General features: G+C 45.9%; 1 protein-coding gene across 2 annotated transcripts in view; it reads right to left on the bottom strand.

The window, feature by feature from the left end:
- The window catches only part of LOC140732481 (IQ motif and ankyrin repeat domain-containing protein 1-like), a 151,976-nt gene that overhangs the window by 9,718 nt on the left and 124,999 nt on the right, over nucleotides 1–17,259 (bottom strand). For both annotated transcript variants that reach the window (XM_073055195.1, XM_073055194.1), the window contains 2 exons: nucleotides 11,080–11,179; nucleotides 3,275–3,409 (listed from right to left, as the gene is read on the bottom strand). In XM_073055195.1, the coding sequence (XP_072911296.1) occupies nucleotides 3,275–3,409; nucleotides 11,080–11,179 (235 nt within the window). The remainder of the gene's footprint in view (nucleotides 1–3,274; nucleotides 3,410–11,079; nucleotides 11,180–17,259) is intronic.

Here is a 17,259-nt window from a genome sequence, read left to right as displayed (position 1 = left end):
CCTAAGTTACAGGGATAGGTTGAACAAGTTAGGTCTTTATTCTTCGGAGCGTAGAAGATTGGGGGGTTTTGATAGAGGTATTTAAAATTATGAGGGGGATAGATAGAGTTGACGTGGATAGGCTTTTTCAATTGAGAGTAGGGGAGATTCAAACAAGAGGACATGATTTGAGAGTTGGGGGCAAAAGTTCAAGGGTAACACGAGGGGGAATTTCTTTACTCAGAGAGTGGTAGCTGTGTGGAATGAGCTTCCAGTAGAAGTGGTAGAGGCAGGTTCGATATTGTCATTTAAAGTAAAATTGGATAGGTATATGGACAGGAAAGGAATGGAGGGTTATGGGTTGAGTGCGGGCCAGTGGGACTCGGTGAGTGTAAGCGTCGGCATGGACTAGAAGGGCCGAGATGGCCTGTTTCCGTGCTGTAATTGTTATATGGTTATACTCTCTCCAGCTACTTCCTTCAGAACCCAAGGGTGCATTCCAGCAATTCAAGGAAATTTATCCACCCTCAGACCGCTAAGCTTCCTGAGCATCTTCTCAGTCGTAATTTTCACTGCATAATCTTCACTTCACTGACAATCTTGAATGTCTGTTATACTGCAGATGTCTTCCACTCTGAAGGCTGATGCAAAATACTCATTCAGTTCGTCTGCCATCTCTGCATCTCTCATTACAATATCTCCAGCGTCATTTTGTATTGGTCCTATATCTACGCTCAACTCTCTTTTACCCTTTATATACTTGAAAAACCTTTTAGTATCTTCTTTGATATTAGTCGCCAGCTTCCTCTCATAATTCACCTTTTCCTTCCAAATGACCTTCTTAGTTTCCTTCTGCAAGTTTTTAAAAGCTTCCCAATCCTCTATCTTGCCACTAGCTCTGGCTTCCTTGTATGCCCTCTCATTTGCTTTTACTTTGGTTCTGACTTCACTTGTCAGCCATGGTAGTGTCCTTCCCTTTGAAAAATTCCTCCTATTTGGAATATATCTGTCTTGCACTTCACTTATTTTTCACAGAAACTCCAGCCATTGTTGCTCTGCTGTCCTTCCTGCAAACACGCCTTTCTGGTTTGGCTAGTTTAGTTTCCCTCTCATGCCATTGTAATTTCCTTTATTTCACTGAAGTACCGACACATTTCCACCCGTTCCATACACACTTTCCCACTGTCACATTTCATAGGTTCTTTTCTTTCTCGTCTTATCCTCTTGCTCTTCACATACTCGTCGAATGCCTTGGAGTTCTCCTTAATTCTGCCTGCCAAGGCCTTCTCATGACCCCTTCTGGCTCTCCTAATTTCCTTCTTAAGCTCCTTCCTAGTAGCCTTATAAAATTCTAGATCTCTAACATTACCTAGCTCTCTGAACCTTTTGTAAGCCTTTCTTTTCTTCTTGAGTAGATTTATTACAGCCTTTGTACACCTCGGTTCCTGTACCCTACCATAACTTCCCTGTCTCATTGGAACATACCTATACAGAACACTACTCAAATATCCCCTGAGTATTTGCCACATTTTTTCCGTACATTTCCCTGAGAACATGTTTCCAATTTAAGCCCCCAATTTCCTGCCTGAGAGCCTCATAATTCCCCTGACTTCAAATAAATGCTTTTCTAACTTGCCTGTTCCTATCTCTCTCCAATGCTACTGTAAAGGAGATAGAATAATGATCACTATCTCCAAAATGCTCTCCCACTGAGAGATCTGACACCTGACCAGGTTCATTTCCCAATACCAAATCAAGTACAGCCTCTCCTCTTGTAGGCTTATCTACATACTATGTCAAGAAACTTTCCTAACAAAGAACACACCTAACAAACTCCACCCCATCTAAACCCCTTGCTCTTGGGAGATGCCAATCGATATTTGGGAAATTAAAATCTCCCATCACGACAACTCTGTTATTGTTACACCTTTCCAGGATCTGTTCCCCTATCTGCTCCTCGATATCCCTGTTACTATTGGGCAGCCTATAAAAAACACCCAGAAAAGTTATTGACCCCTTCCTGTTCCTAACTTCCACCTACAGAAAATCCGTAGACAATCCCTCCATGGCATCCACCTTTTCTGCAGCCATGACACTATCTTTGATCAACAGTGCCACACCCCCACCTCTTTTACTTCCCTCCCTGTCCTTTCTGAAACATCTAAAACCTGGCACTTGAAGTAACCATTCCTGTCCCTGAGCCATCCAAGTCTCTGTAATGGCCACCACATCATATCTCCAAGAACTGATCCATGCTCTAAGCTCATCCGCTTTGTTCTCAACACTCCTTGCATTAAAATAGACACATCTCAAGCCTTCATTCTGAGCACGTCCCTTCTCTATCACCTGCCTATCCTCCCTCTCGCACTGTCTACAATCTTTCTCTATTTCTGAGCTAACCTCCTTTTCCCCAATCTCTTCAAATTGATTCCCACCCCCCAACAATTCCAGTTTTAAACTCTCTCCAGTAGCCTTAGCAGGTCTCCCCACCGGGATATTGGTCCCCCTAGGATTCAAGTGTAACCCGTCCTTTTTGTACAGGTCACACCTGCCCCAAAAGAGGTCCAAATGATCCAGAAATCTGAATCCCTGCACCCTGCTCCAATCCTCAGCCGCGCATTTATCCTCCACCCCATTCTATTCCTATACTCACTGTCATGTGGCACAGGCAGTAATCCCGAGATGACTACCTTTGCAGTCCTGATTCTGTGAGGGAAACAGGAACAGCTGGAAACCGGTTAGCGTTAGTTGCATGCCTTCTTGGACAATGACTCCCATCCACTCCATAATGTACTGGTTAGGCACAGGAGTACATTCAGCCAGAGACTCATTCCACCGACATGTAACACTGAGCGTCATAGGAAGTCATTCCTGCCTGTGGCCATCAAACTTTACAACTCCTCCCTCGGAGTGTCAGACATCCTGAGCCAATAGGCTGGTCCTGGACTTATTGGGCTTATTGGACTTATTAACTTATTTTTATTTAATTATTTATGGTTTTATATTGCTATATTTCTACACTATTCTTGGTTGGTGCAGCTGTAACGAAACCCAATTTCCCTCGGGATCAATAAAGTATGTCTGTCTAGGGTCTCCAGATCAGAAATGTTCTCTCCCCACAGATGCTGCTGACTTGCTGAGTGATTTTGTTTCTCCCGGGGGGACAGTAAGTGTTGGAGAATGTAGCAGGGTTGACTGCACCATCACCACAATACTCCCTGCAGGTGTCTCTACTTCCAGAGGTGGTTTCTCAGAAACCTTCCGACTGATCCAGTTGTGTTTGTTCTCTAGTTACCTGATAGCTCCGAGCAGGCCGAGCCGCAGAACCTCGGGCTTCATATGGCTGGGATTGAGAGCGTTGTGGAAGTTGGTGTCGCGGTACCGCAGGAAGGTGCTGGCTTGGCCGGAAGGGTCAATAATGAGTGGCCACCTGAAGCATGTTGGGGAGAGCAAGGGAGGGAGGGAATGAAGCAGGGTCAGCTAATATCCCAGGGCCACATGGAAAGGCTCTTGTACTCCAGACAACCACAACCCAACCCCCAACCCTCTAATTCCATTCCCAACATCTCCCCCACGTGTCCCTCCTCACCTTTTCCCCAACCATCTCCTTCCCACGCAACCAACCATTCCCCGATCTCCTTTTATCAACCCCACACATTTCCCCTTCTCATCCTCAGCTCCCTTCCCCAAGTGATTCCCTCATTTCCTCCCCTCAACCAACCACTAACCTAAACTACTAACTCACATATTGCCTCTCTCCCCTCCCACCACCCACCACCTCACTCACCTATCTCCTCTTTCCACCTCCTCTCATACATCCCCTCCTCTCTCCCCTCAGCTACCCAGCCCCCATCGCCCACACACTCAGCCCTGACAATCCCCCTACTCCCCACCATTCTTCACTCCCTTTCTTCCCAAGTTCCTCTCTCATTCCCATTGTGCAACCCTTCACTCAACTCATTCCCCATCCACACTTTCCCTATCCATTCCCTATCCCGGAGCCCCTGTAAACTGCAAGTCCCCGGATCCCTCCACATTGCCAGTCGCAGTCGCAGAGTCCCTCCACTTTCCCTATCCTGGGGTCCCTCCACATATCCAGTCCTGGAGTCCCTGTACATTCCTAGTCTTGGACTCCCTCCACATTCCCATTCCTGGAATCCCTGTACATTCCCTATTCTGGACTCCATATACATTCCCTGTCCCAGAATCAGTGTGAATTCCCAGTCTGAGAGTCTCTGTTCAATACCTATCCCAGTGTCCCTATACATTCCCTATTCTGGAATCCCTGCACATTCCCACTACCAAATTCCTTCCACATTCCCTGTCCCGCAGTCCCAGTAGATCCCAGTCCTGGAGTCACTGTACATTCACAGTTCCAGAGTGCCAGTACATTCCCTGTCCCGGTGTCCTAGTACATTCCCTATCGCAGATTCTCTGTATATTCCCAGTCCCAGAATCCCTGTACATTCCCTATCCCAGAATCCCTGTAATTCCCTGTACTGGAGTCCCACCATGTTCCTAGTCCCGGAGTCCCTGTACATTCCCAGTCCCAGAATTCCTGCACATTCCCTATCCTGGAGACAATATACATTCCCAGTTCCAGAATTGTCATGAATTCCCAGTCTGAGAGTCTTTGTACAATCCCTATCCCAGAGTCCCTGCACATTCCCAGTCCCAGATTTCATGCACATTCTCAGTACTGAATTCCCTCCACATTCCCCGTCCTGCAGTCCCTGTACATACACAGTCCCAGAGTCACTGTACATTCTCAGTCCTGGAGTCCCAGTACATTCCCCTTCCCGGGGTCCCAGTACATTCCCTATCCCAGTTCCCTGTACATTCCTAGCCCAGAGCCACATACATTCCTAGTCCCAGAACACTTCTACATTCCCAGAGTGGGGATATCTGTACATTCCCAGACCTGGACTCCCTGAACATTCCCTATCTCGGAGTCTCTCCACATTCCTAGTCCCTGGAATACCAGTATATTCCCAGTCCACTAGTCCATAAGTCCATACATAGAAGCAGAATTAGGCCATTCAGCCCATCAAGTCTGCTCCTCAATTCCATCATGACAGATCTCAGATCCCACTCAAACCATACACCTGCCTTCCCTCCATATCTTTTGATGCCCTCACCGATTCAGAAACTATCAACTTCCGCCTTAAATATATCTATGGACTCGGCCACCACCACAGTCTATGACAGAGCTTTCCACAGATTTACGACTGTCTGGCTAAAAGAATTCCTCTGTTCTAAAAGGTTGCCCCTCAGTTTCAAGGCTGTGCCCTGTAGTTCTAGATACCTCCACCATGGAAAACATCCTCTCCACATCTGCCCTGTACAGTCCTTTTAACATTCGGTAGGTTTCAATGAAATCCCCCTGCATACTTCTAAATTCCAGTGAGTACAGGCCCAAAGGTGCCAAACACTCCTCATATGTTAACCTCTTCATTCCCAGAATCATCCTCGTGCACCTCCTCTGAACACTCTCCAACGACAACACATCCTTTCTGTGAAATGGGACCCAAAACTGTTGACAATACTCCCAGCATGCCTCACTAGTGTCTTATAAAGGCATACAATTATCTCCTTGTTTTTATATTCCATTCCCCTTGAAATAAATGCTAACACTGCATTTACCTTCTTCACTACAAACTCAACCTGTAAATTAATATTCTGGGAGTCTTGCACAATGACTTTTAATCTCTCTGCATCTCTGATGTTTGAATATTCTCACCATTCAGATAATAGTCCACAGTATTGTTCCTTTTACCAAAATGCATTATCATACATTTCCCAAAACGGTATTCCATCTACCACATTTCAAATCAAGTCAAATCACTTTTATTGTGATTTCAACCATAACTGCTATGTACAGTACATAGTAAAAATGAGACAACGTTTTCCAGGACCATGGTGTTACATGACACAGTACAAAAACTAGACTGAACTACGTAAAAAACAACTACACGAGACTACAGACCTACACAGGATTGCATAAAGTGCACAAAACAGTGCAGGCATTACAATAAATAATAAACAGGACAATAGGGCAGTAAGGTGTCAGTCCAGGCTCTGGGTATTGAAGAGTCTGATAGCTTGGGAGAAGAAACTGTTACATAGTCTGGTCGTGAGAGCCCGAATGCTTCGGTGCCTTTTCCCAGACGGCAGGAGGGAAAAGAATTTGTATGAGGTGTGCATGGGGTCCTTCATAATGCTGTTTGCTTTGCAGATGCAGCGTGTATTGTAAATGTCTGTGATGGCAGGAAGAGAGACCCCAATGATCTTCTCAGCTGACCTCACTATCCGCTGCAGGGTCTTGTGATCCGAGATGGTGCAATTTCCAAACCAGTCAGTGATGCAGCTGCTCAGGATGCTCTCAATACAACCCCTGTAGAATGTGATGAGGATGGGGGGTGGGAGATGGACTTTCCTCAGCCTTTGCAGAAAGTAGAGACACTGCTGGGCTTTCTTTGCTATGGAGCTGGTGTTGAGGGACCAGGTGAGATTCTCTGCCAGGTGAACACCAAGAAATTTGGTGCTCTTAACGATCTCTACTGATTGCCTATTTGCCTATTGTTCCAATTTGCCTAAGTCCTGCTGCAACCACCTACCCCTCCACCTATCTTCATATCATCCACAAATTTTGCCATAAAGCTATCAGTTCCATTATCCAAATCACTGACAGACAATGTGAAAAGTAGCAGTCCCAATACTGACCCCTGAGGAACACCACTAATCACTAGCAGCCAACCAGAAAAAGCCCCTTTTATTCTTATTCCCAGATTCCTGTACATTCACAGTCCCTTAGTTCGTGCATAATCCCAGTACCAAATTCCTTCCACATTCCCAGTCATAGATTCAATCCACATTCCCAATCCTGCAGTCCCTGTAGATCCCCCAGTCCCAGAGTCCCTGTGCATTCTCAATCCTCTGCCCCACTGAATTCCCTCCCATTCCCAGTCTTGGAGTCCCAGTATATTTCCTATCCCAGAGTCCCTGTACATTCCCAGAACCAGTCACACAGTCACGGAACATTACATTCCCTGGAGTCCCAGTATGTTCCCAGTGCAGGAGTCCCTGTATATTTCCTATTCAGGAGCCCATGTACATTCGCAGTCCCAGAATCCTCGTATATTGTCAGATCCTGCAGTCCTTTCACATTCCCAGTCCCAGAGTCCTGTACAATCCTTATCCTTCAGTCCCTGTACAGTCCCTATCCTGCAGTCCTTTCACGTTCCCATTCGTCAGGACTAACTGAAAGGAAAGATAGTAAGAGATTTGAAAATAGGAGGGGGTGAGGAAAATGGGAAATGATAGGAGAAGACCGGAGGGGGTGGGGTGAAACTGAGAGCCAGAAAGGTGATTGGCAGAAGGGGTACAGAGGCTAGGGGGAAAGAAAGGGGGAGGGGAGCACCAGAGGGAGATGGAGAACAGGCAGAGTGATGGGCAGAGAGAGAAAGAAAAAAAGGGAGGGGAAAAAAACAAAAAGCAGTTCTGCTCTCAAACGCATCTCTCCCATTTCCCGCACATCTGCCCTCACCACATCCGCCCACCACCCCACTCGGGATAGGATCCCCCTTGTCCTCACCTACCACCCCACCAGCCTCCGGATCCAACGTATAATTCTCCGTAACTTCCGCCACCTCCAACAGGATCCCACTACCAAGCACATCTTTCCCTCCCCCCCCCCCCCACTTCTGCTTTCCGCAGGGATCGCTCCCTACGCGACTCCCTTGTTCATTCATCCCTTCCCACCGATCTCCATCCTGGCACTTATCCTTGCAAGCGGAACAAGTGCTACACCTGCCCTTACGCTTCCTCCCTCACCACCATTCAGGGCCCCAGACAGTCCTTCCAGGTGAGGCAACAATTCACCTGTGAGTCGGCTGGTGTGGTATACTGTGTCCGGTGCTCCTGGTGTGGCCTTTTATATATTGGTGAGACCCGACGCAGACTGGGAGACCGTTTCGCTGAACACCTATGCTCTGTCCGCCAGAGAAAGCAGGATCTCCCAGTGGCTGCACATTTTAATTCCACATCCCATTCCTATTCTGATATGTCTATCCATGGCCTCCTCTACTGTCAAGATGAAGCCACACTCAGGTTGGAGGAACAACACCTTATATACCGGCTGGGTAACCTCCAACCTGATGGCATGAACATTGACTTCTCTAACTTCTGTTAATGTCCCTCCTCCCCTTCTTATCCCATCCCTGATATATTTAGTTTTTTTTTGTTTGTTTCCCCTCCTTTTTTTTTCTTTCTCTCTCTGCCCATCGCTCTGCCTGTTCTCCATCTCCCTCTGGTGCTCCCCTCCCCCTTTCTTTCTCCCTAGCCTCTGTATCCCTTTTGCCAATCACCTTTCTGGCTCTCAGCTTCACCCCACCCTCTCCAGTCTTCTCCTATGATTTTGTATTTTCCTCACCCCGTCCTACTTTCAAATCTCTTACTATCTTTCCTTTCAGTTAGCCCTGACGAAGGGTCTTGGCCTGAAACATCGACAGCGCTTCTCCTTATAGATGCTGCCTGGCCTGCTGTGTTCCACCAGCATTTTGAATGGGACTAAAGGGGAGATTGGATCAGCTCATGATGAAATGGCAGAGCAGACTCGATGGGCCGAATGGCCAACTTCTGCTCCTTTGTCTTATGGTTTTATGGTCTATCTATACCCATCATAATTTTATACACCTCTACATTTCCAGTATCGGAATACCTGTAAATACCCAGTGCCAGAGTACCTGTATTTCCCAGTCCCGGAGTACCTGCATATTCCCAGTCCTGAATTCCCCAAACATTTCAAGTTCTGGAGACCTCCACATTCCCTGTACTGGGTTGCCTGTGCATACACAATCCCAGAGTTCCTGTACATTCCCAGTCCTGGTGTGCCACTACATTACCTGTCACAGAGTCCCTATTCATTCCCAGGCCCAGAATCCCTGTACATTCCCTATCCCAGAATCTCTATACCATCCCAGTCCTGGAGTCCCTGTACATTCCCAGTTCCAAATTTCCTCTGCATTCCCAGTGTAATGCCTGGTTCACATGGTTCATCTTTTTCTCTGTTATGATTTTTTGTTCTCTGTGTAAGCTGCTTGTCTGGGTTACTGTTGAAGATAAGAGATAGGAGAAATGTATGCCATCCAGTCGGGATGAACGGATTCGGGGGGGGGGAGGTTTCTCCGGTGAGGGACACTAAGGTTGAGCTTGGGGTTTTTGAGAGGGGAGAAGAGGGAAGTGGTCGGAGGAGTCGACGCAGAGTGGGGCCGGGATTCGATGAAGCCCAGAGAATCAAAGGAGGATTGATGAAGGGGAAACCGTGAGCTCCAACTTGTACACATTAGACTATTTCATTTAAAATGAGCCCTTTTGTATTTTTGCTTTTTCTTTACTAACCCTTTAGTCAAATTAAGAATTATAAAGCTAAACCTTTTAATTGTATGCAGTGTACTGTCTGTTATTCCATGGTACTTATTTGTAACAGGGTAACAAATCATGCAGCATCCACACGAACTGGGGGATTTGGGGGGTTTGCACTTCAAACTCCCAGTTTGGCAGAGCCGGAGTGTGACTTAGAAACATAGAAAACCTACAGCACAATACTGGCTCTTTGCCCACAAAGTTGTGCCGAACATGTCCCTACCTTAGAAATTACTAGGCTTACCCGTAGTCCTCTATTTTTCTAAGCTCCATGTACCTATCCAAAAGTCTCTTAAAAGACCCTATTGTACCTGCCTCCACCACCGTTGCCGGAGGCCCACTCCATGCTCTCACCACTCTCTGCGTAAAAAACTTACCCGACATCTCCTCTGTACCTACTTACAAGCACCTTAAACCTGTGTTCTCTCATGTTAGCCATTTCAGCCCTGGGAAAAAGCCTCTGACTATCCACATGATCAATGCCTCTCATCATCTTATACATCTCTATCAGGGTCACCTCTCATCCTCCATTGCTCCAAGGAGAAAAGGCCGAGTTCACTCAACCTATTCTCATAAGGCATGCTCCCCAATCCAGGCACCATCCTTGTAAATCTCCGCTGCACCCTTTCTATGGCTTCCACATCCTTCCTGTAGTGAGGCGACCAAAACTGAACACAGTACTCCAAGTGGGGTCTGACCAGGGTCCTATATAGCTGCAACATGCCCTCTCGGCTCTTAAACTCAGTCCCACGATTGATGAAGGCCAATGCACCGTATGCCTTCTTAACCACAGAATCAATCTGCTCAGCTGCTTTGAGCATCCTATGGACTCAGACCTCAAGATCCCGCTGATCCTCCAACTTACACTGCCGATGGAACCGGAGTGTTACACTAGTCCTGGAGTCCCTGTAGTCCCTGAGATAGTTTCCTATCTTAGAGTCCCTCCACATTCCCATTCTGGAGTCCCTCTACATTCACTATCCCAGAGCCTCTGTACATTCCTAGTCACGGCAGACTCTGTACATTCCCAGACCAGGAGACCCAGTAAATTCCCAGTCCCACAGTCCCTTTACATTCCTTATCGCTGATTCCCCGTACATTCCCTATCACTGAGTCCTTTTACATTCCTTATCCTGGAGACCATCCACATCCCCCGTCCCGGCAAAGCTTGGTCCTTGAGTTCCTGTACATTCCCAGTCCCGAGCCCCTGTACATTCTGTATCCCAGAGTCCATTCACATTCCCAGTGCCAGAATTCCTGCAGATTCTCTGTCCTGAAGTCCCTCTACATTCCCAGTCCCACAGTCACTGCACATTCCCACTCCAGAGTCCCTGTACATTTCCTGTCCCATAGTCCCTGTACATCTCCAGTCCCACAGTCTCTACACATACCCTATCCTGCAGTTTCTGCACATTCCCTTTCAGAGCTGATCAGGGTAATTTGTTCACTCTGGGTATGGTTTGAAGGGACAATGTTTTGTCCATGATTGCCCCAGCCCTGTGCCCTCAGTATAGTGTGGAGTGAGCTTGTGCTGACCATGATTGCCTTGGCCTTGTGCCCTGGGCATGGTTGAAGGTGACCCTATGCTGAACGTGAATGCTCTAGCCCTGTGTCCTGGGTAGGTTCGAGGAGACCTCCTGCTGAATGATCACCCAGGATCCTTCCTTAGGCTGGTACCTGCCATCCTGCTTGATCTTGTCACCCACATCCTTCAGCAGGACATCATCCAGCTCCCGAATGTGACACAGGGTCCCTTTCAGCTCCGTCAACGACGCTTCTGTAGAGAGAGGGAGGGGCAGAGAGGGTACGGAAGTGTAGGGAGAAATTGAGAGAGGGTGCAAGAGAGATGAAGAGAGGAGAGAGAGGTGAACAGAGGGATAAGAAAACAAAGGGGGAGAGGATGGGTGGAGTGTGAGAAAGAAGCAGAGAAGGTGGAGAGAGAGAAAGGGAGCAAAAGGGATAGAAAAATTCACAGGAGGGAGGGAAGAGAGCAAGAAAGCAGGAGGAGAGAAAAGAGATGGTGGGAGAGAGTGGAGAGAGGGGGAAAAGGGGAGAAAAACAAGCAGTGAGATGAAGAGAGAGTGAGAGATGGGGATGAGAGAGAAGCAGCGAGAACATGGGAGACAGAGAGTGAGGGAGAGACAGAGAGACAGGGATGGGAGAGTGAGAGGGAGGCAGAGAGGAGAAAGAAATGGCAAGAAGGGAGACAGAGAGCAAGAGAGATAGCGAGAAGGAGGGAGAGAATGAAGGAGATACTGCCACTGGAGAATGATGCACATTCTTTCCTCTACACAGTATATTGAGATCTACTGCTCCTCCAAGCTCACTCAGTTCCCTGTGGTCACATTCCTTCCTATGCACAGTATAATGAGGCTTCCTGCTCAACCCAGCTCATCCAGTTCCCAATGGCCACATTGTACTTCTATTTTGCTCTAAACAGCAAAAGGATCAGGAACAGGATCAGGTCAAACTACCCTTGAGCCTATCCCACTCTGACTGATCCCATCTTGACCTCAGCACCCTACTCTTATCCTTCCCTCACTTGTAATTCAACCTCAGTCGCAGGTTTTCTCCTGCGATGTACCCATTGAATGCCTCCACACTCTCTGGGGTTCACGGTTCATGAACACTTACCTCACTACTTATTGATTTGTGTATTTTATTGTAACTTTTGTAATTTTTGTTTATTATTTCTGAAAATAAAGCAAATCTCAACATGTATGCCAATGATAATAAACTTGATTCTGATTCTGCTTTTCAGTGATCCTCACTGGAGGTAACACACTCTCAGCAGCCACCTTATCAGTGGCCCTCAGGATTAGATGTTTCAGTAAAATCAGTCTTACACTAGAGTACAGAAACAGGCCACTCAACCCATCTAGTCTGTGCCGAATTGCTATTTGGCCTACTCCCATTGACCCACACTTGGACCACAGCCCTCCATATCCATCCTATCCATGTACATCTAAACTTCTCTTAAATGCTGCAGTTGAACCCAGATCAACACACACAAAATGCTGGAGGAACTCAGCAGGCCAGGCAGCATCTATGGAAAAAACTACAGTTCATGGTTCAGGTACAGATAGATGGGACCATGCTGGATTAGAATAGATGGGCTGAATGGCCTGTTTTTATGTTGTAGTGCTCTGTGACTCCATGTGTCACCTAATGAACCTTCTTTATGCTGCTTCCAGGCAAAAAAACAGTATCTTTAGTATAGGAACCAAATTTATGCATAGTATTCCAGTTTCTGTAAAGAAGTAACAATTCTCATTCCATTTATGCAAAATACAGGAGTTTCAGGAGCCTGAGGTTTCTCACCAGCAGGGTCGGGAACAGTTACTTTTTTTCCACCATCACGTTCTTGAGCCATAAGACCATAATACCATAAGACATAGGAGCAGAATTAGGTCATTCAGCCAATGGAATTTGCTCTGTCATTCCATTAATGCTGATTTATTATCCTCCCCACCCTCAACCCCATTCTCATACCTTCTCCCTATAAACTTTGACACCCTTACTAATCAAGAAACTATTAAGCTCCATTTTAAATATATCCAATGATGATCTCCACGGCCATCCGTGGCAATGATTCCATAGGTTCACTGCCCTCTGGCTAAAGAAATTCCACTTTATCTCCATTCTAAAGGGGACACTCTTCTTTCTGAGGCTGTGCCCTCTGGTCCTAGTCTCTCACACTATAGGAAACATCCTCCCCATATCCAGGCTTTTTAATTTTTGAGTCAACCAGGGCCCCTCTTGCACTTCAGTAGACTTGTCTCTGATTCTGCTTTTTTTCACCAAATACCTTGTTTCTTTTTCTTGGTGCTGTGTACTTTATGATCTGTGTGGTGTCTGAACTGACATGTCTGTGAGACTGCTGCAAGCAAGTTTTTATTGTACCTGTACCTGCCCACATACATGACAATAGACTTGGCAATCACATACCCTTTGCAATAAAGGCTGGTGTTCTGAATTACCTGACACACCTGCATGCAGTTATTATCTAATAACACAACAGCCAGGAAAGAATGAGCAGAGTCAACATGGATTTATTAGAGGGATTCTATGCTTGAGTAATCTGTTGTTCTTTAGTAATTGACCCATAGAACCACACACGAGAGAAATGAGCTTTTAATCCACCTCATGCAGACTCATGAGACTCATGTCTGTTTACTCTAGGCCCATCATTTGCATTAGGCTCGTGTAGATCCATGCGTTTCCTATCCATACCTATTCAAGATACCTTATAATCATGATAAATGTGCCTTCATCCACTGCCTCCTTTGTGTTTCTCACCACCAGTACTTTATTGCTTCCTGTCATTCACCTCCTGTGCAGCTTGGCAGCACTTTGTGGACATGCAATCAATCTTTGTATAAAAGAAATCTAATGTATTTCTATTTATAGACTTTAAAAAATATATTATTGTATTCTTTATCTTTCATGGGTTTTTTGCCTAACCAGATCCAGAGTAATAATTATTTTGTTCTCCTTTACACTTACTGTATGTGCAGGAAAATACATTAAACAATCTTGAATCTTATCTCTCTGATCTGCTTTGAATTTCATGCCACATACATTCTTCTTAACACTGCCTGGGGAAACAGACTCAACAATCTACACGATTTTTTACCGTAAGACATCAGAGCAAATCAGGCCATTCAGCACACCAAATCAGCTCCACTATTTCATCATGGCTGATTCATTTTCCCTCTCCTGCCTGCTCCCCAAAACTTTTCAAGCCCTGACTAATCTCTGCCTTAAATACACCCAATGAATTGGCCTCCAAAACTGCCCATGGCAACAAATTCCAGATTAACAACCCTCTGGCTAAAGAAATTACTTCATGTCTCCCTTCTGAAACAACGTCTCTCTATTCTGCAGCTGTACCCTCTGATCTTAGACTCCCCCACTGTAAGAAACCTACTCTCTACATAGACTCTCTCTAGGCCTTTCAACAATCGATAGGTTTGAATGAGATCTCCCTCATTCTTCTGAATTCCAGTGAGTAAAGGACAAGAACCATCAAATGCTCCTTATATGATAAGCCTTTCATTCCCATAATCATTCTCGTGAACCTCCTCTGAACACTCTGCAATGTCAGCACATCCTTTCTTAAATAAGGGGCCCAAACCTGCTAACAATACTCTCTGAGGCCTCACCAGCTCTTTATAAAATCTTGAACATTCCATCCTTGCTCATATACTCTAGTCCTCTCAAAACGAATGTTAACGTTGCATTTTCCTTCCTCACTACCCACTCAACCTGCAAGTTAACCTTTAGGGAATCATACACAAGGACTCCCAAAACCCTTTGTACCTTGGAGTTTTGAATTTTCTTTCTCTTTATAAAATAGTCTATGCTTTTGTTCCTTCTGTCAGTGATATTTAACTTGATTCTAATTTTGAACTTGCATCTACCACATTCGCTGACAGCTCATTCCAACTCGCACCACGCTCCAAGTCCTGAAGAAGTCCCTCCTCAGAGGTCTCAACTTGAAACGTTGACCGTCGCATCCTACTACAGATGCTGCCTGACTTGCTGAGATCCTCCAGTGGTTTGTGGGTTGCTCCAGATTGCAGTATTGGCTGTCTCCGTATGCCAGATGAGGAGAGACAGGGTGGGCGGAAATGTTAAAGAGCTTGGCAGGGAAGATGATTTGCTCTACCGAAGGGTATCTTTCCGAAATGCTGATTGCACACTTTTCCTAGATACTGCCTGGCCTGCTGAGTTCCTCCAGCATTTTGTGCATGTTGCTCGGAGTTCCAGTATCTGCAGGTTTTCTCTTGTTTGTTGAAGATTTTTCCCCTGACCAGGGTTACAGACTCAGAAGGTTGAGAGGCTGGTGAATCAGGACTGAGAACAGTGTGTGCACCCAGACGTCACAGAGTCACACAGCACCACAGCACAGAAACAGACCCTTTGGCCGATCTTGTCTGTGCCAAAATGTTAATCTATCTAGTCTAATCAACCTATATCCAGAACATAGCCTTCTATAATCCTCTCATCCATGTATAAACATAGCAATTTACAGCACATTACGGGCCCTTTGGCCCACAATGTTGTGCCAACCATGTAACCCACTCTAGAAACTGCCTAGAATTTCCCTAGTGCATATCCCTCTATATTTCTCAGCTCCATGTACCTTTCTAAGAGGCTCTTAGAAGACCCTACTGTATCCATTTCCCACCACTGCCAGCAATGTATTCCACTCACCCACCACTCTCAGTGTGAAAAATTTACCTCTGACATCCCCTCGGTACCTATTTCCAGGCATCTTAAAACTATGCCCCTTCATATTAGCCATTTCAGCCCTGGGAAGAAGCCTCTGGCTATCCACGTGATCAAAGTCCCTCATCATCTTATACACCTCTACCAGATCACCTCTCATCCTCTGTCACACGAAGGAAAAAAGGCCAAGTTCACTTAACCTATTCTCATAAGGTATGCCCACCAGAACTGAGCACAGTACTCCAAATGGGGTTTGACCAAGGTCTTATATAGCTGTAACATTACCTCTCAGCTCTTGAACTCAATCCCATGGTTGATGAATGCCAACACACCATACGGCTTCTTAACAACACTGCCAAGCTGCGGAGCAGCTTTGAGAGTCCTATCGACATGGACCCCATGATCTCTCAGATTCTCCACACTGCCAAGAGTCTCACCATTTATATGATATTCTGTCTTCAAATTGGATCTATCAAAATGAACCACTTCACACTTATCGGGGTTGAAGTCCAACTACTACTTCTCAGCCCAGTTCTGCATCCTATCAATGTCCCACAGTAACCTCTGACAACCCTCCAGATTACCCACAACACCTCCAACCTTTGTGTCATCAGCAAACTTACTAATTCACCCTTCTACTTCTTCATCCAGGTCTCCTTGGATCCCATGCCTTCTTTACTTTCTGAAAGAGCCTTGCATTGGTATCTATCCCAATTTCTCTTAAATACTGAAATTGAACCTGCATCCATGGCTTCTACTAACAGCTTGTTGCACACTCTCACTACCCTCTGAGTGAAGACATTCCCACTCATGTTCACCTTTTACCTTTAACCCATGCCTCTAGTTCTAGTTTTACCCAACCTAGACCTTAATACCACAAGATATAGGAGCAGAAGTAGGCCATTTGACCCATCAAGTCTACTCTGCCATTCAATCATGGGTTGATCCACTTCTTTCAGTCGTCCCACTCCTCTGCCTTCTCTCCATACTATTTGATGCCCTGGCTAATCAAGAACCTATCTATCTCTGCCTTAAATGCACCCAATGATTTAGCCTCCACAGCCGCTTGTGGCAACAAATTCCACAGATTTACTACCCTCTGAGTAAAGTAATTTCTCTGCATCTCTGTTCCAAATGGACGTCCTTCAATCCTGAAGTCATGCCTTCTAGTCCTAGTCTCCCCTACCATGGGAAATAACTTTGCCATATCTAATCTGTTCAAGCTTTTTAACATTCAGAATGTTACTATGAGATTCCCCCCTTATTCTCTTGAACTCCAGGAAATACAGCCCAAGAGCTGCCAGAAGTTCCTCCTACGGTAACTCTTTCATTCCTGGGATCATTCTTGTGGATCTTCTCTGAACCCTTTCCAATTTCAGCATATCCTTTCTAAAATAAGGAGCCCAAAACTGCACATGATACTTCAAGTGTGGTCTCAGGAGTGCCTTATAGATCCTCAACTTCACATCCCTGCTCTTATATTCTATACCTTTACAACAAAATGCCAACATTGCATTCACCTTCTGCACCACCAACTCAACCTGGAGGTTTAGGGTATCCTGCACAAGGGCTCCCAAATCCCTTGGCATCTCTGCATTTTGAATTCTCTCCCCATCTAAATAA

This window comes from Hemitrygon akajei, chromosome 8 (assembly GCF_048418815.1).
Source record: "Hemitrygon akajei chromosome 8, sHemAka1.3, whole genome shotgun sequence".
In the NCBI taxonomy this organism is placed as follows: domain Eukaryota; kingdom Metazoa; phylum Chordata; class Chondrichthyes; order Myliobatiformes; family Dasyatidae; genus Hemitrygon; species Hemitrygon akajei.
This window is presented reverse-complemented; position numbering and strand designations above follow the sequence as displayed.